Source organism: Betta splendens, chromosome 7 (genome assembly GCF_900634795.4).
Source record: "Betta splendens chromosome 7, fBetSpl5.4, whole genome shotgun sequence".
Lineage (NCBI taxonomy): Eukaryota > Metazoa > Chordata > Actinopteri > Anabantiformes > Osphronemidae > Betta > Betta splendens.
Window position 1 is genome coordinate 15,355,100 of NC_040887.2, and position 25,704 is coordinate 15,380,803.

Consider the following 25,704-nt stretch of genomic DNA (forward strand, 5'->3'; position numbering starts at 1 on the left):
GAGTACATGTGTAAGTGAGGGGGAGAGAGAGAGAGAGAGAGAGAGAGGCTGGATGGATCAAAGCTGAACAGCTGCCAACACCTCTCGAGTGTGAACGGCTTGTCACGAGTCTGTCAATCAGCATTTTCTCGCATCGTTGTGCCAGCGCCGGAGTTGTGCGTGTGTGACAGTAAGTGTGCGTAAATAAACCCTGCACACAGAGAGCAGACGCAAAGTAAAACTACGCCACTTTCACGGGAGTTCGGCTACTGCACCGCGCCCACAAACCACCAATGACATTTAATGTCAGACCGAATGGAGCTAAAGGGGGGCCGGCTCCCTGCGGGGGACGTGTGCGTGTGCTTCACCTCGTGGATGAAGTCCCCGATGTCTCCTGGGTGGGGCACCACGGGCCTGATGGGATACTGGGACTCGGGGATGATGGGCCGCTCGTCCACCCTGCGGACGCCGGGGGGTTTGCTGATGATGTGCTCCAGGGAGTCGGGCTGCTGCAGCTGGCTCAGGTCGTAGTCCTGGGGGGGGGGGGCAAGCACAGCAGTCAGCAGACGCAACGGGGAGTGGGGGGGGGTGGGGTGTTGGGGTCTCAGGGTCTCACCTGGTCCTCCTCTCCGCCGCCCTCCTCGTCGTACTTGAGGATGTTGTCCCGGACGTCGTCTTCGGGGTCGATGAGCAGCTGCTTCGTCTGCCGCTCCTTCTCTCGCCGCTTGATCCACACCACGAACAGCAGCACCATGCCTGCAGCCACGCGCACGAGGACAGTCACACGTCTGGGGACGCTCACACGCATAGATGGTAAAATCTCACAGCCGCGAGCGAAGTAGGCCGCGGGACGTCTGAGCGACGCAACATATAGCAACAGATGAAGTCAGCGGCACCAAGTCCAGGCGATTTACCCGTCCAGGAAAAACACAGCGGCCGGCGCTCATCCATTATACAGACTATTGCTCCGGTAGTTGGATCACAGCCTGGTCAATGTTTAATGCCTGCGCCCTGAACTTGTGTTTTGGCCGGAGAGGCCGAATCAAAGCCGATGACAGCCAGCACAAACAAACAAAATGGCACCGGCGCCACGTGGTGCTGACACTCACTGAGCAGAATGATGATGCAGATGAGGATGGAGATGATGGCTCCGGTCCCCAGGCCGGCGGCCGCCACGGCCCCCAGGGTGGTGCAGTCTCCGTTGTCGTCGCAGGGACACACTTTGACCTTAATGACCGACCTGTTGGTCAGCGGGGGGTTCCCTGAGTCGGACACGATGACGGGGACCTCGTACACCCCCGGCTCTAAGTAGATCTGGTAGCGCAGACCCAGGCGGGCGTGGTCGCCTGCGCAGAGGGCAGAAAAGTAGGTATTTCACATTTCACAATTCCACTTTACATCATATATTTCAGACTTTTAGACAAAAACTTGCAACATATCACGTTGTTTTGCGGTTTAAAATAAATATTGCAAGGACGAATGAGCATCTAGATGTAAGAGCTGGGTGTGGAGGAGCGTGTCCACAGGTGCGCTCAGCTCACCGCTGATCCGCGTTATTGTCCAGTTGCGTCGGATGCTGCTGGGCGAGCTGGGGAGCTCGAAGACGAAAGGCCCGGCGTTGGGGTCGGTGTCGGCGTCGGCGGCAGTGATGTTGACACCGTTGACATTCCTGTTCATCCGCTCGCAGATCTGAGACTCCCTGGGCAGCAGCGCCGGGGGGTTGTCATTAATATCTATCAGGTAGATCTGCAGCGTGCCGGTGCCGGTGGCGGCGGGGGAGCCTGGAAGCGGGCAAGCACAAGAGAAAGAGAGGACGTGTGATGGTGCGTGAGTCAGATGGAAGCGGGGCAGGAGTTAAAGACCGGAGAGAAAGTAACAAAAGGAGGAATGAGCGCTGTTTGGTCGCAGCGGCGGCGGTTGAGGAGGCGACGCTGAGGAGCAGGAGGAGGTACGGCCTTGATGGAAGCACTTCTGACAGTTTAGCCCCAAAGACAAATCAAAGCCAGCGGAGTTCGTGGAGGAGCAGGCTTTGGAGCACATCCCGCCGCCCGGGGAGGGTTTAGGTGCAATAATGATGACTGTAACGCAATCAAACAAGGCCTTGAGTGGGCGTATGTAGGCAAAACCAGGCAGAGTGGAGCAACAGTAACTACGCTTTCCTGGCTGTCGTCGCAGAGGAGTACACAGCAATCCGATCAAACAGAATCATTAATAGTGCACAATATGTATCTGATGAGACCCAGTGACGTCCGTTCATTATCTTTCAACAACAGCACAAGTAAAGGTCTGGGACAGGCAGCAGTGGATGCAGGAGAAATGAGTTAATCTGATGAGGATCACGCTGTTATAAGCTGAAGTAGGACAGATCGTGACCCGGAGCACCATCGAGGACCGAAGGCCAAGCAGGCTGTGCCATCTGGTCTGAGCCCACGCAGGGGTCACTGTGGCCACGCAGCCAAAGATTGCGCCTGCAGATGTTATTACAGATGTTGATTATTAGGGAGATGTTCACAGTGTGAGTCCTTTTTTCATGGAGTCGTTCTATTACGGCCACTGTGGGGGGTCTGTGGAGTCATCAGGGCAATAGGAGACATTCCACCTGATCCCACTGCAGGCAGCTATCGCAGATGCAGGTTGACTACAGTGCAGCCGGCCCTGGCCCATAATAACATGCACTGGTGCACATAGGCACACAGCTCATTGGCAGCCGTAATCCTGAAGCCCTTTGTATTGAGCGAACAGTAACAGGCCATCAGCAGCAGCAGTTATAGAGAATTGAAGGTAAATAACACACACTTTAAACCATCAGAGAGTGACATACAGAGCGAGATAGAATATGTGCCGTATGAATATGCGGCGCTGGGATAACTGCAACAAAAGGGCTCGGCAGTACAAAGCTCAGAGCTGTTTATTGAGCGTGTGCCTGGAGGGTGACGACCCTTCGCCGCCTCCAATTAAGAGTCATTTCCCTGCCATGCCCCACTGGCTGAACCACTGGATGGAATCAGGCGACCCAAAGGCCCGTCTCTGGGACCAGATAAGGGCGATGTAATTTACCGAGATTATGCAAAGCTGACAGATCGGCCAATTAAGCACGGCTCAAGAGCAAGAAGCCTGCCACAGGACGGGGCGAGACGAGCGGAGGAGGCCCGACCGATGAAGCCATCAGCAGCGGCCGGAGCAGCTCTCCTCCCGTCATGGCCGCCTCCTCGGCGTCCTGTTGTCGCGATCTAAAAGTTGTTCGGCGGGTGGACTTTGCGAACGTGCCGCGCCGGCGCCGGATGGCGACGAGCGCTCCCTCACCGCCGCCTCGCTAATCCCAGCCATGTATGGGGGACATGTGAAAGCAGCTTGCCACAGCTGATAGGAGAATTATGTGGGTTTTAACTAGCTAAATAAATAATTATGTTTGTGTAAATTCCTCAAAAGGATTTGTATTAACTCCTCTTTTTTTCTATTTTCTTTTTTTTTGATGGCGGCTCAGAGATGCGAAGCGCGGTGGAAAGACGCGTAGCCGCATGTTCTTTGAAGAGCACATGAACACACAGACAATAGGTGTTTGAAAAGGAAGGCTGTGTCAGAAGGGTTGAGGCAGTCACATGTGTCGGGGTGATGGTGAAAAAAAAATAAAAAGATGGCCTGAATGCAAGTGCTTGTCATCGCGCTCACCGGCTCTTTATGCGCTGCCCCGCTATTCTTACTTCTTAGCATAATCCCCCTCATGACGATGGCTGGCACTCCAGCAGCACCCACATAGTCTGATGTACACACTCAACGCATACAATCTGAACTGCTGGCTTTATGTCATGGAGAGTCGCCGCCATTCCGACGCCAGCCAAAGCAGCAGGAGCTGCGTGCCCGTGTATTTGTGAAGCTCCCGGTGGCGGTAGAAACGCTGCAGAAGAAGGGCAGGACGCTGAAAACCTGGCAACCCACCGCCAACGGAAGGCCAAACAACGGGAGCGCACGACCTCTAACGCTGTCGCCTCCTCCGGCCCAGCGGCGGGTCACGCGCGGCGCCGCGCGTTGTCAATCACGGCCAAATACAAGTACACGCGCTCACACAAATCTAGCACAAACGAGCGCGCACCTATAAATACACCGGCGTTTAAAAGCCAGCTCCTCTTAAGGTAAACACACCAGCGCGCTGCACGTCACTGATAAGGCGGCAAATGAATTCCCCTCTTTCGCTCGCATCTGCTCATTTATTTGCTGTGATTGAGTTGCTGCTCGGTTAAGTCTAAGAGTTCCAACTTTGGGGAGGAACACGTAATGTGTTTTTACATTAAAGAAAAGAGCAGGAAGGAGGAGGAGGAGAGGATCCGTGAAGGATCCTCTGAACTGACTGACTGACTGACTCTTTCCCCTCCTTAATCGACACACATATCTCTTCCTCATTCGGACATGAATCATGACCAGTGGGAAGTTGTGCCAGTCACAGTGAAGCATAAATGGCTGATGGACTCTTACCGTTGTCCGCTGCCAGGAAGGTGGCTTCGTATATATTATTCTTGACGTAGACGGACTCCCGGTCGAGCGTGGCCGTGGTTACGATCTGACCGTTGGTTCTGTTGATGGACAGCCAGTCGGCGGGGTCGTTCATCTTTGAATACCTGAGCATGCGGGGACACAAGGATGGAGAAGTCAACGCCGGCGCTCCTCCGTGTTCTCGCCGAGCAGCCTGACCTTCACACACTTTAATTCCTTATCGATTTCTCCTCCGGAGCCTGTGGCCTACAGTCATTTTCACCTCATTTTTCACTCCCGTGTACCCGTCGTTGGAGTCAATTACATCCCTAGTTAAGCACCGCTGCAACTGTTTGTGTGAACATACTGTATATTAGAAAGTATTTGCTTTGCTGGAGAAGGAGCAAGCGGCCTGATGGGGGATTAATGCGTGTGTTTAGGCGCTTGGATCTGGGTGCTGAGCATCACACAGGAAGGTGCTGACACTGGGATCAGAGCAGGATCTTCTCCAGCGTCGCCGTCCGATCTCTCTGGGATCTACAGTACCCTGACGCGTTTGCCTTCCGTTCTATCTGATCGTTCTCCACCTGCGCCGTCCCCATCTCATCCTCATCTTGTTGTCCTTTTGTATTCACGCGCTTCTCTTATCCATCGGCGGCGCCTCGTCCTCGTATCATTTCCTCCGTGATCCCGGGTCCATCAGCGAGCGCCTCGCGCCGCCGCCGTCTCAATTCGCCGTGCGGAACATCATTCACGGACACGTGACATCTTGGCCCTACACAATTCTGCATCAATCTGATTTCATTTACTGGATGTCAGCGCGGGTGACGGAGGCCATGTTGTTATGCGACAAGAACTTACAGCTTTTAAATCCAGCAAAATTGGAGGAGATTCGACCCTAACCTCACTTTTGTGCTCATTGAATGACAGTGTTCTTACTGTCAGTGTGCAGCCCACTTGTTTATTTGGTGTTTTATTAAATACTGCATGTGCATTTCTACTTTCATGGAGGAGAATCAAAGCCCAGAGAGGTGGGTGGTGGTTGAGGAGGGGGTGGACAGATAGTATAATCTCTCCACTGCAGCGAGGGAGGTGGGATTTTCCCAGCAGGCAGCGGGCATGATCCCAGGCGTATTGCGGTGCGGGGAAAGGGGATCACAGAGATGACATTCCCACACTTTCAGACGGCCTCACGCAGGCGAGCTGAGCCCAGAGCCACTGGTGGACTGTGAAATCACCGCCAGGACTACGGCGAGCCCGTCGCAGTGGGGGGGGGTGGGATGAAAGGGGGCGAGGGAAGGAGTCCGCCGACGTCAGGTGATGTGATGTGCAGCAGCAACGTGGCTGTAAGATCCGGTCTAATGTCCTCATTACGACCCGGCGCCACGTCCGGCGGCACCAAACTGACGCCCCTTGTCTGGACTGAGAGAAGAAAGTCACACTAACGAACTAGTCGACGAGCGCGTTCTCAACCACTACAAACACTGCTTTTAAAAACACGTTGAATATGTTAAAGGAACACGCTGACATTTTTGGGGGATGTGTTTATTTGTGGAGACTAGCTCCAGCTAAAGCCAGCAGATAATTAACTTAGCAGGGGGAAAACAGCTTGCGTGTCCAACGTTTTAAAAATCTGCCCAGCAGCGCCTCTAAAGGTCACTAATTAACACCCTATCTTGTTTGTTTAATCTGTGTAAAAAAAGAGAAAAAAAGAATGCGACGGCTCGGAGGTTCCGCTTATTGCCTGGCAACTTCACAGCGCTGATAAAACTCCAGGAAATTACAGGTGCCAACACAAAAAAAGCCAAAAACAGCACACACCTCGCTGCAACACAACTTCTGTGTTTGTAGTAATTAAAAAAACATACTGTACGCATTAAATGTTAATTAATTAGTCACAGCTTAATGCCTGTTCAGACCCCCACACCCAGACGCTACACAGCAAAGGCCACGTCTGTGTGGATGCTAAGTTTATACTTAATGTACAGACGTGAGTGATTCCATCCACCTACTTCGGATGTTATCATCCATAACATATGGGCTGATCAGTACTTATCAGCTCATTCGTATGGGCCAGTAGATGCCTACGCTACCTACTCGCTAACAGCTAGCAGCTAGCAAAATTTCTACGCTCAGCAGCTTCCGACGTTAGGTAGCGGGTGGAGGTTAAGGTTACGGTTAGCTAACACAATACAGCTAGCTAGTTGCTAAGTTATGCTCGCTAACATAATCAAAAACTTTGATCCTCCCGTCTGAACAACAACCACTCAGCAGCGCCCCCTACTGTCTCTGCTGGTTAAATCATTTGAACCGTCCATTTACTAATAAAATGAAAATGGATTACTTTAAATTCTACTAAGCCACTGGAGACCGTTTCTTGCCGCTATGTGGCATCACAAGTGGACGTGTGGTGTTCTAATCACCATGAGTCTCCTGAACAGGCCTCGGTGCACACCTTTGGTAAAGTCACTGTCTTTTTTTCCACAGGGAAAAACTCAGACTCAGTGAAATCACCCACAGTGGTTTCGTTTCCGAGTCTCCACTGTCAACGACGTTACCGCGGGCAACTGCTGCTCCCCGTCGCAAACTTTATAATGAAGTTTATGGAAGGGTAAACAGCTGTTGTTTACTGGAATAAAAATGGGTTTTAAACGCGTAACTTTCCCTCCTCCATCTCATCTCTGCTGCTCTCCTCCACCTGAGGGCTGCTCTCATTTGGGAGGTGGCTGGTGTGCGGGTACAGCTGGATGTATGATTAGGCTTGGCAGGTTAGTGATCTTAGCGAGCAGCGGGGAGAGGTTTGACATTTATTTTTCAAACCCCCGACCCTGAGGATGAAAAATGCATGTCTCAAGCTTAGCCAAGGCGATTTGGGTAATCATTTATGCCAGTGTCTCCAGTCCTGTGTCTTGACCTTACTGGTCGGGTGTCTGACAGGTGATGCATGATGCCTCGCCGTCTCTCCACCCCCCCCCCCCTTCCCTGCTGCTGTCCGTGTTGCCTCTTCCCCATCCTCGACAGGACACTGCCAGCGTGTCGCTCCTTTGATAAGCACCTGTCACACTCAAACCTTGACCTGAAGCCAGCTTAACCATCCTCAGCCTCCCTCCACAGTCCCTCAGGTCTTTTTTCACCTTACTTTTGACTTTTACAGCTCTAAATCCTCTCCTTGACTCTCCTCTATCCATTTATGAGGACACAGATCTGTTTGTCATGTGCAGAGACATGTACTGTAGATGACATGTTACCTGCACGTCTGCTACATTTAAATTGACTGGGTTTAGACATATGCAGAACACCTCTGCCTGATAACATTCAAAAAATAATCACTCCGGGTGATTCAACAGTGTACAGGGATTTAGCTGATTGGCACGAGTGAATCCCTGAATTCTTATGTCTACAGAATAATGAGGATTCACAGAGAGACAGAGGGAACAGCTATGATTAGTGTCATAGCGTGTCAGTCCAAAGTAGATGCCGATTATGGACCTGGTTTAAAGCAGAGGGGCTGATAGTGATCCGATCCGGAGGAAATCAAATGAATGAGGTGGAGGATCACGCGGTGAGAGCGGAGGAGAGATTAGGTTTGGGTTTCTGTTGATGCTAAATGGCTCACTTGAATCCATGACGCAGTCCTGCACAGGTCATGGGCAAAACAGGGGAGAAATCAAAGCGCTCCAAATGAATTCGCCGGGGAGCGAGGATGAGAGAACGCCAGAGGGAGAGAGACGACAGTGGCTCCAAGCATTGGCATCTTCCTGAATTATGGAGCACACACCCAATTTACTCTCATTTGCTGTGAAATTAACTGGGAAATTTGTTTAGATTTTTTCCCCCATAGTGAAAAGGGGAGGAAAGGGGATGTTTGAGTGTGAGGTGATTGGAAAGAGGTAGTATTAATGTCACGCTAAACAGCCGTGGTATCAACTCAATTGGCGTGATATACTGAGTCGCTCCCGGATTACCCCCCCCCCCCCCCCCCCCCCCCACCCCCCGAGTACACGTATGAACGTCAGCAACCTGCAGCTGTGCGACTGCCATCAAACCGTCACCCTTTAAGTGTGCGAGGCAGTAGCGTCGTTGGTGCCGAGCTCAGGCTAACGGCTCGGCCCAGGAAAGCTCCGCTGGTCATTCAAAGGGTGCTTTGCAAATAAAATGCTAAGGGCTCAGTGCAAAGGAGGAACAGCACAGGTGGACGCGATGCTGTGTCAGCTGTTTAGGCTGGAGCCAACTGGTGTCTTTATTCTTTCCTATATTTTTTGGGTCCTGTCTCTCCCTCCCCTGTGCGGATGTGTGTGTGTGTGTGTGTGTGTGCGTGCGCACCTGTACGTACCATATGTGCATATCTACACCACACACACTTTTCTGATTACCCCAGAGGCTATTGCTCCACATTAACCATCTTGCTATTCAGCGCGATAAACTTGATGATGAAGACTTTGAGAAACAAGTTATGCCAAATTGTAGTCCCCTGGTTGAACTCTGACCCCTACAGTAACTCCACACATGGAACCTTTCCAAGAGGTGTTTTAATGTGAGATTTTTGCCAGCTTTACCTTTATTGCGATTTTAAGCTATCAGCTTAAAGTTATCTAATGAGATCTAAATGATTTTACACCTGAAGATGAAATGGAAGTAATTACTAATGGAAGAATTAGCAAAATCAGGATTCTGACTCTGCAGTCTGTTGCATGGACTCACCTGATCATCTGCTGCATTTGCAGTCGGTCGGGATCTGAGGCTGAGAAGGTCGTGAGGCTGGTGCCGGCAGGGACGCCCTCCTCAAAACGGATGTGTTTGGGGTTGGTGGGGAAGTACGGAGGCTCGTTGACGTCCTGGACCGATATGGTGACTCCAGCTGTGGACTGGAGAGATGACTGGATGCCGCTGGCCAGATGGGCCTGGTTGGAGACCACCACTGTCAGCACGAAGGCGCGGTTCATCTCAAAGTCCACCGGCTGAGGGAGGAAACAGAAATGACAGGTTTAAAATGAACAGAGGTGAAAAGCAAAACCTCAACATTGGGTTTTTATTTCAAATCTAATACGAGCATCACAATCTTTACTGCATTTTGTAGTCTATATAATTTTATCGTTAAAATTGGTGAATCCATATAATAGTAAATGCTTTATTTCAGTAAAGTTAGAGCCGCCATTACAGGTCAAAGTAGGAAGCTGCTCCCCTCGTGCAGTCATATTACTACTATCAATATTATTATTATTACTCTAAGAAAATCATGTCAAGTGTTGAAGCATAGCGGCGCTGCTGTTAACATAATGCTGATTATAGTGTTAAGGCCCCTGTCAGCATTTGTCAGGGAAAATGTGCCGCGCCATGTTGACGATAAACAACATGATAAATGAACAGATGCTGTGTCAAGTGCTTCCCTGATGAATTGGAGCCATATTCAGAAAATCCCAAAAACACACACGCCGAGGAGCCGAGGCTGCTCGTACAGTGCAGCACGCGCTGCCTCCCTCGCGTACGCACGCGGCCGCGCTCCGCGGGGCTGAGCCTAAACGAGCGCGACAGCTCGCCGCTCCTCTGATGAAGGCGGAACAATCAGGTTCAAACAACAACCACCAAGAAAGGAAGTAAAAAAAAACAAAAAAAAAAACACGAGAGAGAACAAATAAACAGTTTGTAGATACCGCTGACAGATGATGATCGCCGCCGCGAGGCTTTTATCTGGGCCGTTTGATGCTGATGTTAATGACTTTAAACGCGCCTGCATGTTGCACCGCTCCAGCGTTATCAGCAGGCAGCGTGCTGGCACCGTGCGAGGATGTGTGTTGTGTATGCAGATGCGCGTCGGGGGGACCCGATGGGAGCGTATGGGTGTGTATTCGCGTGACCTCGTGGTGTGCTGAGAGCGCATCTGCAGGCGAGCCACGCTCCAGGTTCTTTGATCTGCAGCCAGTGGTATTCGGAGCACAGGGAAGGCTGGCGTATAGCTGTAGGCCAACTAAATCACACATATACACTCTAACGCCCTGAGGGAAACCAGAGGGGTCAGAGGTCACATCCGGCTCCTGCCCGTGAGCCGTCGCATCTTACTGCCGTATTGCTGTAGTCCTTATTCTCATTCGCTCTTGCTTAATTTGCTTAATTTTCTAACACTGGACTCCCACCAACTCCCACTCCCTCGTCTTCTCACATCTGCCCCCCCGGACCCCCCCCACCTACGTGCTTTTCCCAGCTGGCTGCAATCTACAGTAACAGTCCACATCCCTCTGTGCTCTTAGGATCATTCCACCCTGCTTCTCCTCTCCTCCCCCCCTGTCATCCGCCGTGTTTCTCATGGGCTGCACAATTTCCATATCTTAATGAGTCACTCGAACCGAGAGGCCCTGTTTGTGTGTTTTCACGCGTGCCTGGCTTGTTTGTCTGCTGTCTCTATTACCGAGCAGCAAAATGAGAAAACATCTCATAAACTCCCCGGAGAGCGGTGGAAATGTGTGACATGTTCCGGTTAAGACCTCAGCCTTTATTTACCGAGGAGCCCAGGTCCCATGAGGGTGGTGGGGGGGGCTCTAGCATGCCTAGGTGTCAGTGCTTTTTGATGTGTCTGTAGTAGCAGCCATGGACACCTTGTTATAATAGGAACACCAAAGTAACAACTTCCTATGGCTTCTTGACTTCACCTATCACACCGATGTGTCCGATGTGAACCATTCTTCCTCCCGTTTCCCCCAGAGCCGGCTGAAGCCCTTCTGTTTACTTGTTGAGACAGCCTATGTCTCGTTGCATCCCAGGGGGGGTCCTGTCTCTTGTTTTATGATTTCCAATAACTCCCCGTGGAAGCTTAAGGCTGCTTTCTGAATTTTACATCAGGGAGTGAGCGCAATGGATAATAAAAGGCGTTCATCTAGAAATAATGAAAAGAAGCAAAATGCCAACGCGCCGTGGGAATTAAAGAGAGATGTTAACACTGGTTTAGAGCAGAATGTGGTTTGGAGGAGTCAGTTATACAAGGACAATAACTCTGGGTCTTGAGGGTCACGAAAAGAAAGAAGATATGCCTAACATCAAATGCATTTACAGTGAGCTGCTAATGGATAAACATGCTAATACAAAGACATTCAACCACAAGCGTATTTACACATTTCAGGTTGAAATCCTCTGGACAACCTCTGTCTGAGAGGTTGAACACAAACACATCAGGTTGTTACAACACGTGTTTTTGCTGCTGCTTCCATTTACCACAGCAGCTCGAACATTATGAGTGTATAAAACCATTGCCTCCGTAAATGAGAAATCAATAGCTAATCTGCCACAGTGGTCTGAGCAGCCATTGTGTTTAAGTCTGTGTGAGTCTATGGGCCGCTGCTGAAGGGCGCAGCGGCCTGCGATCCCTCATTTGGACATAAAGGGGCATATGAAAGACGAAGACTCCAATCTGTCCCTATTTAGCTCTGCGGATTATTGTTATTGCTTGTGCTTAAAGCCAGAGGGACGTTCACCACAGCAGCGCCGTTGCTTCTGCTCAGGCCGAGAGCGTCTTACTGTACCTTGATCACGGTGACCATGCCGTCGTTGGTGACCGGGTCGGTGCGGATGGTGAAGTGGCCGGTGGGGTCTCCGCCGATGATCCGGTAGACGGCGTTCCAGTTGGGCGAGTGCGGCTGGTCGGCGTCGATCACCGTCAGATTCGCCACCACCGCGTCCACGCGGTTCTCGGGAACCTCGCCGGAGAACTGCAGGGGGAGCACAGTGACAGGGGGCTTTAGGAAGTCATTCATGTTTGACTGCAGCTCAGGTCTTTTGGGATCCATCGAGCCGTTTGAGTGGGAGCAAGTTCCTCAACAAGCCGCAGAGTGCCAATCTCACTTTTACATTTTCTTTATAGAGACAGTCGTCCTTCCTAGTTTTTAGAGTAGAGTAACTTTAACGATGGCGCTTTTACTACTGCTGAGTCGTAAACAAGCAGTAAACACGGGCGCACACCAGCAAGCGCAGGCACACAGGGGCGTTGTTCTGGTTTCCCTCTCTTTCTGACAAGCAGGAATACTTCATTCCTTTGAAAGCTAGAGTGACAAAGGGGAGAGAGAAAGGCACCAGCAGCGGGGAGGGGTTAAAACAGCTGTTGGAGTCGTCTATGAGTGACTTGTATTTGTCGCTGCGCTGTACAAACACATGTGCTTTGTCCCGATAAGCCTGATGAGGAGTGAGCCGCTGTCTGTCATGTGTCTGTTATGGCGCGGATTGATCAAAGCCGTACACGCTCAGGGGATAAAGCCCACCAAGACGTCGCCTCGCTTCCCCTGTAAAACGCCGGGCGACCGCGGCCCCGCCTCCGCCAACGAGCCGTCACCTCCCGACCAGTCACGTGGGGTCGGGAGGTGACGGCGCCTCATCCCGAGGCAACAGGCGCGGCACCATACGGCGGCCGTGTCACCGCGGCTAACAGGCGTGGAGGAGCCGCTGAGCGGCTTATGAGACTTTAGGATATCAAAGAGCAAAGCCCCAGACCAAACACTCCGGCGGACTATAATACCCCGCCTGGCAGCCGCCACATCACCCAGTAAACAGCCGACAGCAGCGGGCAGATTAGGGCGCCGCATCAGGAGAGCTGTTCCGAGACTCAATGACATTCTTAAGACAACAGACGAGTCCGGGTGGTCCTGACGCACTGCACGCATCGGATGAGCAGGCAGGCTGTTGTGTGTTTGTGTCAGGGCGCCTGCGTGCGCTGCATATGCGCGCTTGTGTATTTTATTTCAGGGATTTCCTAATGCCAATTCAATAAAAAGTCAACTTCAGAGATGGCTCTCGAGCTCCACGGGGCCCTCGAGCATCTTCGTTCTCAATACACACTAACAACCAGGACAGGGTGCTAAATAGATTTGATGGAATACTTCAAAGAACCCACTGCAGCTCTTACTATCATTATCCCACTTTAAGATTTCTCCTATGGATTCTAAAACGTATCTCATTATGGGCAGATATCCGAGCCTGGCAGCAGTGCAGATATACAGCATTCTCCACTGTCTCAGATCCTCACCCTTCAAACCAATCGAAGAGGGCCAGGGTAGGAAGGGGGGTGTGGGTGGGGGACACTAAACCCCGACTGGATAAATGCTGTGGAGATCATTTTTGGGATGTATAGACATCAACTCTTTTCTAGGTCCAATGTAATTATTGATTCTAGTACAAGTCTTCTGTGATATCGGAGCAATAAGAAAGTGTTCAGGAGGTTTTCTGTGCTGTAATATCAAGAGCTTTTCAGTGCACAAAATAAAGTAGAAAGGCTGTTGGATTTTAGCTGACATGAACATTTAGAAGGAGCCGACAGCAGCTGCACGCTGAGTAGTATTCAGGTTGTATTAAAGAATGAACCTTCAGATGACAATTTAAAGGAAAAACTACTTTCCTTAGAACAAGCAGTTCCTCACATCTCTTTAAGGCTTTTATTTTTGTGACAGTGATGAGTTCTGACATTTGGTGGGGTCATTTTCAATAATGGATTGTGATGTGATGTTTGTGGGTCTAACAGGGTGCATCGCATTTTCTTGGATGTTGTATTTATTCTCTTTTCTTTGCTGGTTTCCCAGACGAGGCAGGAGCAGGTCTTACACTGGGCTCGTTAGTCTTTCAGGGTCTGGACTTAAAATGTGAGTAGTCCAGGATGTTTGTTGGGTAATTGTGATCACATACTGTTGGTCTAATTTGGATGCAGGTATCATGTAAAGGGAGCCTGCCATAGATATGACATAAAAAACGGGGTTCCTGCATGTCACACATGCACGGCTTGAGCTGAGCTCTTCTTCCTGCTGCGACGGCATCGAGGCAGTGATTGTTTCGGCAGTAAATTGCTGAGTATCTGGTGTCTTTTCAACAGCCTTTCTCTGATCAGGTAGTTTTTCTCTCAGTGATCATATATCTTGTCCCCAACGGGTGGACTAAAGGAAAAAGGGGGAGGGGGGGTGCTTTGATTGTGATTGGCACAGAGTGCAGTTGGCTGTCGCGCAGCACTTGACAAAGCACCTCTTGCCAACACCCTCACGGTTTTGTCACTATTTTGGCAGAGGAGAAAGACTGTGGCAGAGAAGGGGAGGCGAGAGAAGTGACAGGGGACCTTCATCACAGGAACTTTGTGAGGGTAGTGAAGAAAGCAGGCCTGAGAAACACTGCAGTAAATTATATACAAAGATGCCCCTGATTGCGTGATTGTGCGCCGTGTGTGCGTACGCATTCTGTAACTTAATATGAGACACAGACACTGCACGTAAACAAACAACAGAGATAAAGAACATATTATCTTATTTATCCCAATCACAGCAGCCCTGGATATGCGTCCACATCCTTCACGTTTCTTCATATACTGCATCCTGTGCTGCCTTGAAAAATAGGCCAGCCTCTGATAGGCATGATGAAATATTAATCATCGACATTAAAGACAAATTCCCCAAACTTTATATTTCTGGGACACGTTGAAAGATCTATGGGGTTTATTGCAAACGCTAAATATTTGCATAATGGCCTGCATTCTCAACAAAATGGCTTTTATGTTATCCCACCAGTAAAACGCGTGATTTATGAAGGGAGTGGGTAGAAGGGCTCTGCTTGTCGTGGCTCCAAAACCTCCACTAAAGTTTATCATCAATATCCATGATAGCATTAACTCCCCTCTGTGGCGATGATGGAAATGCACTTAAACACGGTGGAATACAGTTAGAGAATATCAATCTATTACCGGCCGCTATCATCAATACGCTGCCTTCGGTGGGGGAATCTTAATGCCGAGTCAGGAAAGGCCTCTGATTTACAACGGGGCATGTCTACGCTTTATCACTGCTGTGCTAGAAAATAGCTCCGGTGACTGGGTAATTCTTCATTCGTTCCCCTCCCTCCATCACGCTCTGGTCGCGTCTCCGCGTCTCCATTTTGTTGTCTCAGCGCCGTGGTGGTGGTCCTCTCATCAGCTCTGTCTTCTTCTTTGGTGTGTCATTTTTCCCGCTCTGGCCCGTCTGCGCTGTACGTGGCCCGCTGTGTGACGTACAGCTCTCTGATGAGCTCCACCAATGCTAACTCGGTGTCATGAGAGCACTAGCTGCCCCACGTGCGCATGCTAATGCTAGCGGCGCTGCTAAGCTCAGCAGCCACCTAACAGACACATGCTCTCATCACTCCTGTTAGCAAAACACACCAGAAGCTACGCTAACATCCAGAGTTGCATGATGTAAAGAGTAGAATCCGGACTAATTGACTCTTGATTTGAATGTAGTACAGTTAAATCATGATGAATTTCTCCATTGAGAGACAAATAAAGGTTTTCTATTCTATTCTATTTGCTACTTTAAATAAATACACCAATGACTTTCATTGCAACCATGCGAATAATAAATCAGTTTTCCTCAGTCAGCCGGCGAGAACCACAGCTGCCACCTCGGCTGTTACACTCGCACGTCTGAGCAGCCAGTGGCACTGAGTGAAGGCGCATTAAGACGCCGCGCTACGACGGCGTAATAAAGTGAAGTCAACTTTTTAAACCGTGCGAAACCTCCATCACCGCTAATTCTTTCAGCGACCGCGTTGCCGACTTTTCATCACGGCCCGTACATCGCTTTTAATTCCTGTTCACTCTTAATAACAGCCTTCTATAGTGTAATCAAAATTTTAAATATCACAATCATAACGAGCATTAATGATTTTGCTGGTGTTTTCATTTGCAATTCATCACTCTCCTTCACTGTCCTTGTTTAAATCATCCCGTGTAACTCGTTTCCTTTCCTCCTCTCCATCGCTCCATCCTTCTTCTGTTTTATATTGTCCCTCACTCTCTTCCTTTTTTATTACTATCTTGTCAGCACAGTCAAACCCCCTCCACCTCATGATTGTGACCCTTCCCCTGCTCCCTTCCTTTGAAACAACTCACAGTTTTGGAGGTCAGCATGGGAGGGTTGTCGTTGATGTCTGTGACAGTGATGATGGCGGTAGCTGTGTTGGAAAGGCCAAAGTTCAGGTTCCCCTCCATGTCAGTGGCCTGCACGATGATGGTGTACTGGGACACTTTCTGCAAAAGACACAGAAAATAAAACAACAACAGTGTGCAGTTACTATCTGCAGAAACCTTTGCTGTATCGAGCCTTCAACCACAGTCTGTGACTCCCAGAGGAAAAAAGCAAAAGCTGAGCCTGTGTTCGGCGCTCTAGTTGCCGTCCACGGTCACATTTGAAACACAGCATGCACGGGCGGAGGCTTTGATTCGACTGAGCTGAAAACCTCCTCTGTGGAACGTATCCAGACTTCACACCATCTGAAGGCTGCGCTGTGAAGCCTCCCTGTGGGTGTGTCATCAAAGACGATGCTTATTCAGTCTCACTGACGGACAGATGTGAAGACAATGATCCAACTGACAGAGATTAATAGACTATCTGCGAAGCAATAATATGAGGGGATGATAAATCTTCGGCGATGACACAGTGTCACTTTACTGCGAACTGAAATATGGTTCTCTGTGGTGTGTTTGTATTTCTTATCCTCCTTCTCTCCGCTCCATCCCTCTCTCTCTCAGCACATCCTCTGTCTCTTCTTCTGTCCCGGGGTACAGTTAATGGGCTGCAGGAGGGATGGAACCTGGGAGCCCACTGCCTAGATAATGTGTCTTGTCACTGAGATTCCCAATTACATTCCCAGTGTCTCTCTCACCTGCTAATTACCGAGTAAATATCCCAATTAGGCCACGGTGACACATCAGGACGATTAGACAGCTCCTCTCATCACGATGCTAGACGAGACGCTGAACTCCAACCTTGTACACATACTCTCATTAACACCCATCCATACCCACACAGTACACTTCTTTTTCTCCATATCTTGTTTGGAAGAAGCCACTTGCCTGACTGTCCCATCAGCCTGTGTACAGCATGTACACAACACTCACTAATTAGACAAGGGAGTAATTATGTAGAGCTCCTCTGAACCTCTCAGCACTGCAGCAAAACCGCAGCACACCCGCTTTTCTCTGGAGGACTGAGGTCTGTTACTGTCAACAAGCTCTTGAAAAGTCCACTGCAGAGCGATGGAAACCTTCAGAGGAAGATTACTTTGGGAGTTTACAAAGACGGGGTGAAAGTAAAGAACGGGCTTCTGTCGACTCATTCACAGTCAATCAGTGAGCGACGTCATCCCAATCAGAACAGGCATTAATGATTGCGGCCCTAATCAAAGTCAGATTAGCTTTTCCTTAGCGAGTTAGCGAGTCTGTGACCTTTGCCTTGTGTCACGAACCGCCCTCACTTTCACAACTTTGCAACCAATTCCTATTTCCCCCATTCCCACTCACATTTGTTCCTCTCTTTTATCTGTTCATCAAGTCCACTGCAGACAAGTGAAAGCTGAGAAGAGAGGATCAGAGACAGCAGGGGATGCAGCTAAGACGCCAGGGAGGAGAACTACCAAAAATAGATGCCTGACTTTTTTTGTAGCACCTAACACCTCTAATGCTGCAGCCCAAGAAACGAACGGAGACACAGAACTTCGCAAAGTTTCAAAGGGCCAAAGTGCTGACGGAAAGTAGACCGGCGAAGTGCTGCAGTGCGCTGAGTAACATCTTCCTGCAAAGTTTATGGACAATATAGAATTTGTTTTTGCTGAAAGTGAGAGTCTGAACTTTCCCCAAACAAACAGTCGGTAGAAATGCCACCAAACTATGTGCAAGTGTCCATGAGTTTAATTAGAAAGTATCTGCACAAAGTGGATTTGGAATTCAGATGCGCTTCAGATTTTACACATGCGCTTCATTTCAATAATTAATTTGCTTCCAAGGTGACTTCAAATATTCTGTTTTTTTAATACAGTCTATCTAAGGCTAAAATATATGAAAACACACCGAAATGAAGAAAAATAGAGGATGATTCATAGTATGGATGAAAAAATCTGTTTTTATCAAAGTCATATTATTTAGAAATCATAAGGAGGCATGTTAAAGTCAAGTTATTACCAAATGCTACAGTAGTAGTTATTCAGTAGTCACAGTCATTATTGTGGCTGGAGCTTTGCCTTTAAAATTACATGAACTTGTTGTTCACCTGTGTGGGCATTTTATTATACAATAAACAAAAGAAAGGTGTAAAGGACAGTCCGAACTAATATTTAGAAAATAGTAACAGATTTTCCTGCTTTCTGACCCCTGACACATCTACTACTACTACTACTACTAGTACTACTACTACTACACATCTATGATCTGTAAACTACAAATATGCTTTAGAGTCTGTTGTGTGGAGGTGCTTCGAGGTGGAGGGTGTTCTTCTACTGGCTGGATCATCTGTGTGCGGAGAAAATGGAATAAAAATAAGCAGTGCAGGCTGAGCCAAGATATGTTTAACTCCATGTCGCCTTCATTCTCCATCTCCATCACCTCGTCCTCATTGTCAAAGTCACACTCACATCCTCCACCTTAATTCTAATCCTCCATCTGCCCCGCTCTCTTTGCCGTCCATGGCTCCCTTCACTTTTCCCCTCTTCCCCTCCATTGCGCTATTGTTTCATGGAGTGTAGATGTGATTATATGGGGGTTTTGGTTTGTCTGACAGGTGTCAAGGGCATTCTATTTCAGATATTTCCACTCTATCTTCACCACACAACACACACACGCGCACAACGAGAGCAGCCCACTGCAGTGTGATGTGTTGTTAATAGGTCTGTCACTGGTGACAGTTGGGGAGGATGATCTGTCTTGGAGATTTCTTTACAGAGTTGTCACTGGCACATCCATGTTGCGAGAATAAACACATTTGGATCTTGTCACAACTTTTATAGCTCCATAAACAAGGTGACCGGGGAAGCAGGCAATTTACTGTAAAAAAAAATGACATAGCGTGTGTGTGTGTGTGGCTACAACACATTTGTAAGTCACATCTCAGGGTGTCATCAGAATAAACAATGCTGTTGTGAACTGTCCTCCAAAACAATGATAAAGGTGCATTTCCTCCCGAGCTACCGTTCATTCAGTCTGTCTGCAGGTCACTATATTTTCAGCTTTAAAGAGCTAAAATGATTTTATATTGATGTTATTGTCTGTATTTCTCTACGTTCTGACACATTAACGCTTCTGTGAATGCGTCCCAAGAAAGCGACCCACCTCTCGGTCGAGCCCCGGTGCCACCGTCACGATGTCTCCCGTCTCGCTGTTGATGGTGAACATGTTGGGGATGGGGATGTGCGGCGTCTGCGACAGGATTCGGTAGCGCACCATCCCGTTAGCAGTGGTGTTGTCGTCGGCGTCGAAGGCTGACAGGTGCATCACGTACGTCCCTGGGAAGGAAGAAACGGTTCTCAGCACTTTCCAATGAAATGTGTCACGCCAGAGTAATACAGTTACTTCTTAAATGGTCAAACAACGCATTGGCCTTTGACTTGAAAGGTTGCGTGTTTGAACAGTAAAACATTTTAAATCATTATTTTCACTACTGTCACATATTGTGCTATGAACAGTATTTCATGGTGGGATGACTACACGACTCCTGCCTACGTATACATATCAGTACATACATACATATTTCAATGTTTTTATGTGATGTTGTTTAGAAAAATATAGACATACATAGAAGTTTGATGCATTACTAGCCTTTATTCAATGACTGCTTAGACATCGCTTTGCAATTTTTAGAAATAAATGACTCAGTTTTTGAAAGTGATCGTTTTGTTCAATTGCATCTTTTGCTGGATGAAATAAAAACACAGATTGGTCGTCCTCTGATGAACACACACGGCTTTGCTCTGCTTAATCAGTTACACAAACCAACCATAGTTAAAGATATTAGCTATATTAGCAACTAGCAATTAAACACAGTTTGGCTAATTTGTGAATGAATAGGCTTAATATACCATAAGCCTCAATACCGTTATCTATAATGTTTGCTGGTCTTAACAGATTTATTGCATCTGCAGAGAAGCATTGAACACCTGCTCTGCAAATAATAATGTGAACTACATCCAGACTCAAGGAAATATGTACTTACCAAGTAAGTGCGAATTGTATTTTGACAGCATATTTTACACATTACAAATATTGATAAGCCTTAATCTACTACTCTGATTAGAGACGTTCTAATTAGTATGCACATAAACGTCTAACAAACCACCCAGATGTCTCACAATGACTCTCTCAGATTTAAACCAGCCTCAAAATGCTTGGAAACCTGTTAATAGTATAAATAATCAATTAGGCAGAGACACAAGTATATGCACACAGATCTGTTGGAGAGAATGAGCCACTGTCGTTCCATGAATGCACCACTTGTTTGCTTTCCTGCCTGCACACACTCATAACTCTGCCGGATCACTGCCTGTCACCCAATCTCTCCATCTCTCCCTCTCCCCCCCGGCTCTCTCCCTCTCTCTCTCTCTCTCTCTCTCTCTCTCTCTCTTTCTCTCTCTCTCCCTCTCTCTCTCTCTCTCTTTCTCTCTCTCTCTTTCTCTCTCTCTCTCGCTCTATCTCCATCTCTCTCTCTCTCTCCCTCCCTTTCCCTCTCTCTCGTAGCTGATTCTAATTGCCAGAGATAGTGATATCATGCCAGTGACAGCCCCTGTCCGAGGATAATTGTAACCGCAGCTCCCATTTCAAACTTCATTACATTTCAAAGCAACATTTGTCAATGACTCGGCCAGAGGGAGCACTCTAAAGGCCTCTCAGCGAGACGGCAGGAAAAAAAAGCCGTCAGGAACAGAGGGGGAGAGAGGAAAGAGGGAAATAGAGGACAGACTCAATTTTTGGTTTGATTCCAAGTAAAGTGACTCACTCCTCCACCAATCGTTCTTTTTTTTTAGAGATGGAGGGATAGAGAGAAGATGAAGAATCACAATGTGTCACACATCGACGGGGTAATTTCATTAAGCTGCACTCTTAGGGGGTTTAATGTGGACCCTTTGTATGGGCGTCCTAAGCTGTGCCTGACAGGATTAGGTCCCCATAATGACTCTTTAATTTGCAAACTAATTCAAGTCTGTAATTGGCCTTCCATTGAAACCACTGGAGCTCTAAATTCTAAAACTCTCTTTTTTTATGATTATTGTTCAGCTGAATGTCATCTACACCACAGAGATTTGTCTGCTGTGTGGGAGGGGATGGCGGCACAGCAGATGCAAGAAATAAGAAAGAAAGAAAGAAAGAAACGTAAGAAAGGAAGGAAGGAAGGTGGGGAGGAAGGAAGTAAGGAAGGAAGGAAGGAAGGAAGGTGGGGAGGAAGGAAGTAAGGAAGGAAGGAAGGTGGGAAGGAACAAAGATATCACGTGGTGCAATAAACATGCACGTCGAGTTTTCTTCCACTCTAAGGTTAGACATAAAATCACCCGGTGGTGCTACAGGGTGCTGCATTTAACCCTCCATCTCTCCTCCAGCCTAAGAAGCCTCTTTGGTTAATGGCCACTGCCACAGCTGGCTAAAAGGAAAGCGCTTGTAAAAGACAGACTTTCTGTCTGTCTACTACATCAAGGAGAATGAAAAATAATCTCTCTCCGAATCAAGGATTCCGCCATGCAGTTATACTTTTAACTACACTGGTCTCTCCTGATAGACCAACCCCACTAGTGTCTCATATCTTTGTGTCCACACTTTTAATCATGCTTCGCGCTTCATGCTGTACCTGGCTTAGATCCTTCATCCACAGAGCCATTGTAGACCTGGTTTTTGAACTCGGGTCTGTTGTCATTCATGTCAATGACAAAGATGTAGAGATCAATGGGGTTTTCAACCTGGTTCCCATTCATGTCCACAGCATGGGCTCGCAACTGGAAGACACAACGAAGATTGGAAATGAAGGTATAAGTCAGTCGGTGACAAGGTTAGAGTTTGACATTACAGGTCTCACATCGTTATTTAAAATAAAAGACACAAAGAGCGACATCCAAGAAAATAGTCCCTAAATAGCAGAGTAAAATGTGAAAAGGCTCAACTTAAAGTACAGTAAACATGATGTATTTTTACGTGTAAGGGCCCAGTGGCTGTTGTAAAGGAATAAAACCCCAAATTATTATTTCTTTAAAGAAATGCCAGAGAAACAGTTGAGATTTCAGGAACTGGAATAGAACAAAAAAATTGCTTACATTTATCATATGTGGCTACATGTAGGTGTTTTAACCTTAAACACCTAAGATTGAAGGGGAAACATTTGTTTCCTTTAGACTTTGGAGCCAGTGGCCGTGACAATCCTTTTTTATATTATTCTCTCACAGACGCTGACCGGAGAAAAGAAGAAACAACATAAATAAAACACCAACAAACCAAAAGTGTTTGATTCTTCAAGGTCAATACTTTTGAAAACACCTTTAAAGCCAAACAGAACACCTCTGCACCGGTTTTTGAATTTGGCATTTAACCTAGTTCAGCAACACTTTGGTAACAGCTAGATATTGAATAATACAGTATAAAGTTTAAAAAAGCATAAATCTGAACACTAAGAAGGGCTGGGATATTTTTGCTGCAGAAAAAACTGCCTTTGTGATCATGTGCATTCTCCGGGCTTCTTATCTATTTTGCACTTCGTCCGTAGAACTTTTTTTATCTGTGCAGAAACCGAAACAAGAAACATCTCATTTTATTGGAAGATGCCTCTGTTGTAAAGGCGAGGTGTCTGTTTCAGGATCACTGCGCTGGATTCCAGGCTGTCTGGTTTTGTTTGAAAGACTCCCCAAATCTCTTCACTTCCCTCTGACTCCACAAACACAGTCGGCCCATCTCAAATTCAGCTCAGCTTCGCTCAGATCAATGGAATCACCAACTAGGATTTCTCACAAAGTTTGGACATGAAGTTATTACAGGAATCAATAGACGCTGTAAAATGTGTCCTGAATGCGTTCTCGCTTATGAAGTCTGGAGGAAAACAAACAGAAACAGAATGAAGGAAAAACAGAGCGGGGGGAAATCACTGACTTATCAGTAAAATGCGGAGTTTAAATAAATGCCAGTGGTTTGTTTTTTCACTCGCTCCATGTGAAGGTCAAACTAACAGAGATGTGGCATTTCAAAATTAACTCCTTGGGTCCCACTAAAGTTGTTTTGATTCACTTCACTCTACCTGCGTGTATTTATGTCCCCCGGCATAACTTATTCAGTGGTATTCTGTCCGCCAGAAGCACCAGGGACGTCTAGTTTATATCCTATAGTACAAAAACACACTGAAGACAGTAGGAAACAGTAACTATTCCTGCACCCAACAACAGAGAGTGGTAAAAGGATTCTGTTAAAAAGAAAAAGGCTGATTTGAGGACAAAGGAGGTCGGTTTATTTGATATTACTGGCATCCATCTCTACTGTAGGAGGGAAAAAGTCAAGTGACAAACTAGACGCTGGTAGAAAAACAAAGGAAGGAGCGTTACCTGGCCACTGCAAGCTCATAAGTGTCTGAGTGAGAGTCTGAACGAGAGTCTGGGCTCAGTCTCTTCCTCAGGAGGTGAAGCCAGTCTCCACCGCTGGCCCCTTTTTCCCAACCCACCGTCTACTCCCGCTAAAACCCTATCATAATTTCTCGGGGAGGTTAATTTAACTTTCCCACTGGAGACTCTGATCTGTCCTGCACCCAATATCCGTGCGCAGCCATCGCCCATCGCATCTCTGTGTGCGTCGTAACAGGCTGGAAGCCGGGCTGCCTTATCAGCCCCCCCCCACCCTCAGTCGTCCATTCCTCATACACCCACACCCTAATTCAATAACAGCAGGAGTTGGAGATTACCGCCATGTTTAAAGAAGACAAAAAGTAATTCTGGGTCCACATTAAAGTTATTATCTTGAAAGGCAGGGGGGAGAAAACAAACGTACGGCGAGGTGCTCGCTATTTGGCAAAAAGGAAGCACCCTGATAGAGATAACGGCGGAGCCTGTAGCTCCAAGGATTCTTTGCTCATAAGAATGCGTCTTGTTGCACGACTGGTTTTGAATTTCAGAGTGCTCATTCTGCTGAAATAAAAAAGGAGCCAGACCGTAACTTTGTTGTGTCCTTGCATGAAATATGAAGTAAACAAAGGAAAGAGCACTAAGTCACATTCTAACTCATTGAGCAGCAGCATTTCCTCTATAATGTGACTCAGTAAATACAGCATTTCCTGTTGTCAAACTTCTTTAACTGAGAACGTTTATGTTTAATACACTACGATTTAATTGATTTCCCATTGCTATAACAGCATCTATAGTTTACTGTAGCAGTTTAATTGGACTACCATACAGCTGTGCACACGCAACTCTAATGCTTTTCTTATCTGCTTTTTCGCTGCGTTTGAATTTCCCATCAACTAACCCGTCTCCACAGAGTTAAACTCCAGCAGCCTTTAGCAAACCTCCACCTTTCCTAACAAATCACCCCATTGATTCGAGACCCTTGTGGACATAAATCTAGCCAGGCCTGACTAAAAGGTTGAGCGTGCCAGCTCACAAGGACCATAACTAAGACTAGGTTCCTGGGGTTCTTGTAAAATGCAAGCAGAGCAAAAGGCACAAAAAGAAAAAGAAAAAAATCACTAAACCGAAGCTATGAGACAAACAGTTCATGACTAAAGAAAAGAACTAGGAGCAACATGACCAGTTAGACCAGCTGCATCTATTGCACCAAGGTGAGAGGAGCAGAGGTGCACAAATTATTTATCAAAAATGTGGTTTTACACTGGAATAATGTGAATGGGAGAAAATATATATATACTGCATATATATTGGACTTTGATAGGTGCTTGACAACTTGATTTTAGCCTTTAGCTAAGGTCATCCTTCATCCCCTGTTCCAGTCTTTATGCTAAGCTAAGCTAAATGGCTATGGAATGTAGATTCATATTTATGTGTACACACATTTTCATGTTCTTAACTGATCTTGTACAAAATAATCATCTTATTTGTTTAATATATAGGCATATAATTGAAAATAAATGTCTCGTCTCACTGTTGACAGTAAATAAAAGTATATCCCGAAATGTTGAAATATTCATAACTCGCCTCTCATCAAGGTTACATTTTCCTTCTAAGCTATTTTTTTCTCTGCAGTCGGTGCAGTCTTTTCATCATGTGCCACTGTTACGCCATCTCACAGCAGTAACAGCTATGAGCAAAGTAATGTGACTTGCTGTGAGCTTAATGATTAATTACCACGTTCCCTGACTTTTACTTCACTTCATTCAGATGCTTTGCACATAGTGCTGCTGCATCTGTGAGTGAAAAGGTGCAAATTGGAAATTCCATCATTTATTCCATCTTCGCTGTGCACTAAAATGTGAATTATTCCTCGTGGTGATCAAAGTGGTTCGGGGAGAACACACAGACGTGCACCAGGAA

The 25,704-nt window shown here is 47.3% G+C and overlaps 1 protein-coding gene across 3 annotated transcripts in view; it reads right to left on the reverse strand.

The window, feature by feature from the left end:
• The window catches only part of LOC114858988 (cadherin-4-like), a 170,627-nt gene that overhangs the window by 4,319 nt on the left and 140,604 nt on the right, over positions 1–25,704 (reverse strand). For all 3 annotated transcript variants that reach the window (XM_041071577.2, XM_029156792.3, XM_055510547.1), the window contains 10 exons: positions 22,038–22,182; positions 19,535–19,707; positions 16,325–16,462; positions 11,958–12,143; positions 9,148–9,404; positions 4,450–4,592; positions 1,521–1,760; positions 1,089–1,325; positions 596–735; positions 348–512 (listed from right to left, as the gene is read on the reverse strand). In XM_041071577.2, coding sequence (XP_040927511.1) covers positions 348–512; positions 596–735; positions 1,089–1,325; positions 1,521–1,760; positions 4,450–4,592; positions 9,148–9,404; positions 11,958–12,143; positions 16,325–16,462; positions 19,535–19,707; positions 22,038–22,182 — 1,824 coding nt within the window. The remainder of the gene's footprint in view (positions 1–347; positions 513–595; positions 736–1,088; positions 1,326–1,520; positions 1,761–4,449; positions 4,593–9,147; positions 9,405–11,957; positions 12,144–16,324; positions 16,463–19,534; positions 19,708–22,037; positions 22,183–25,704) is intronic.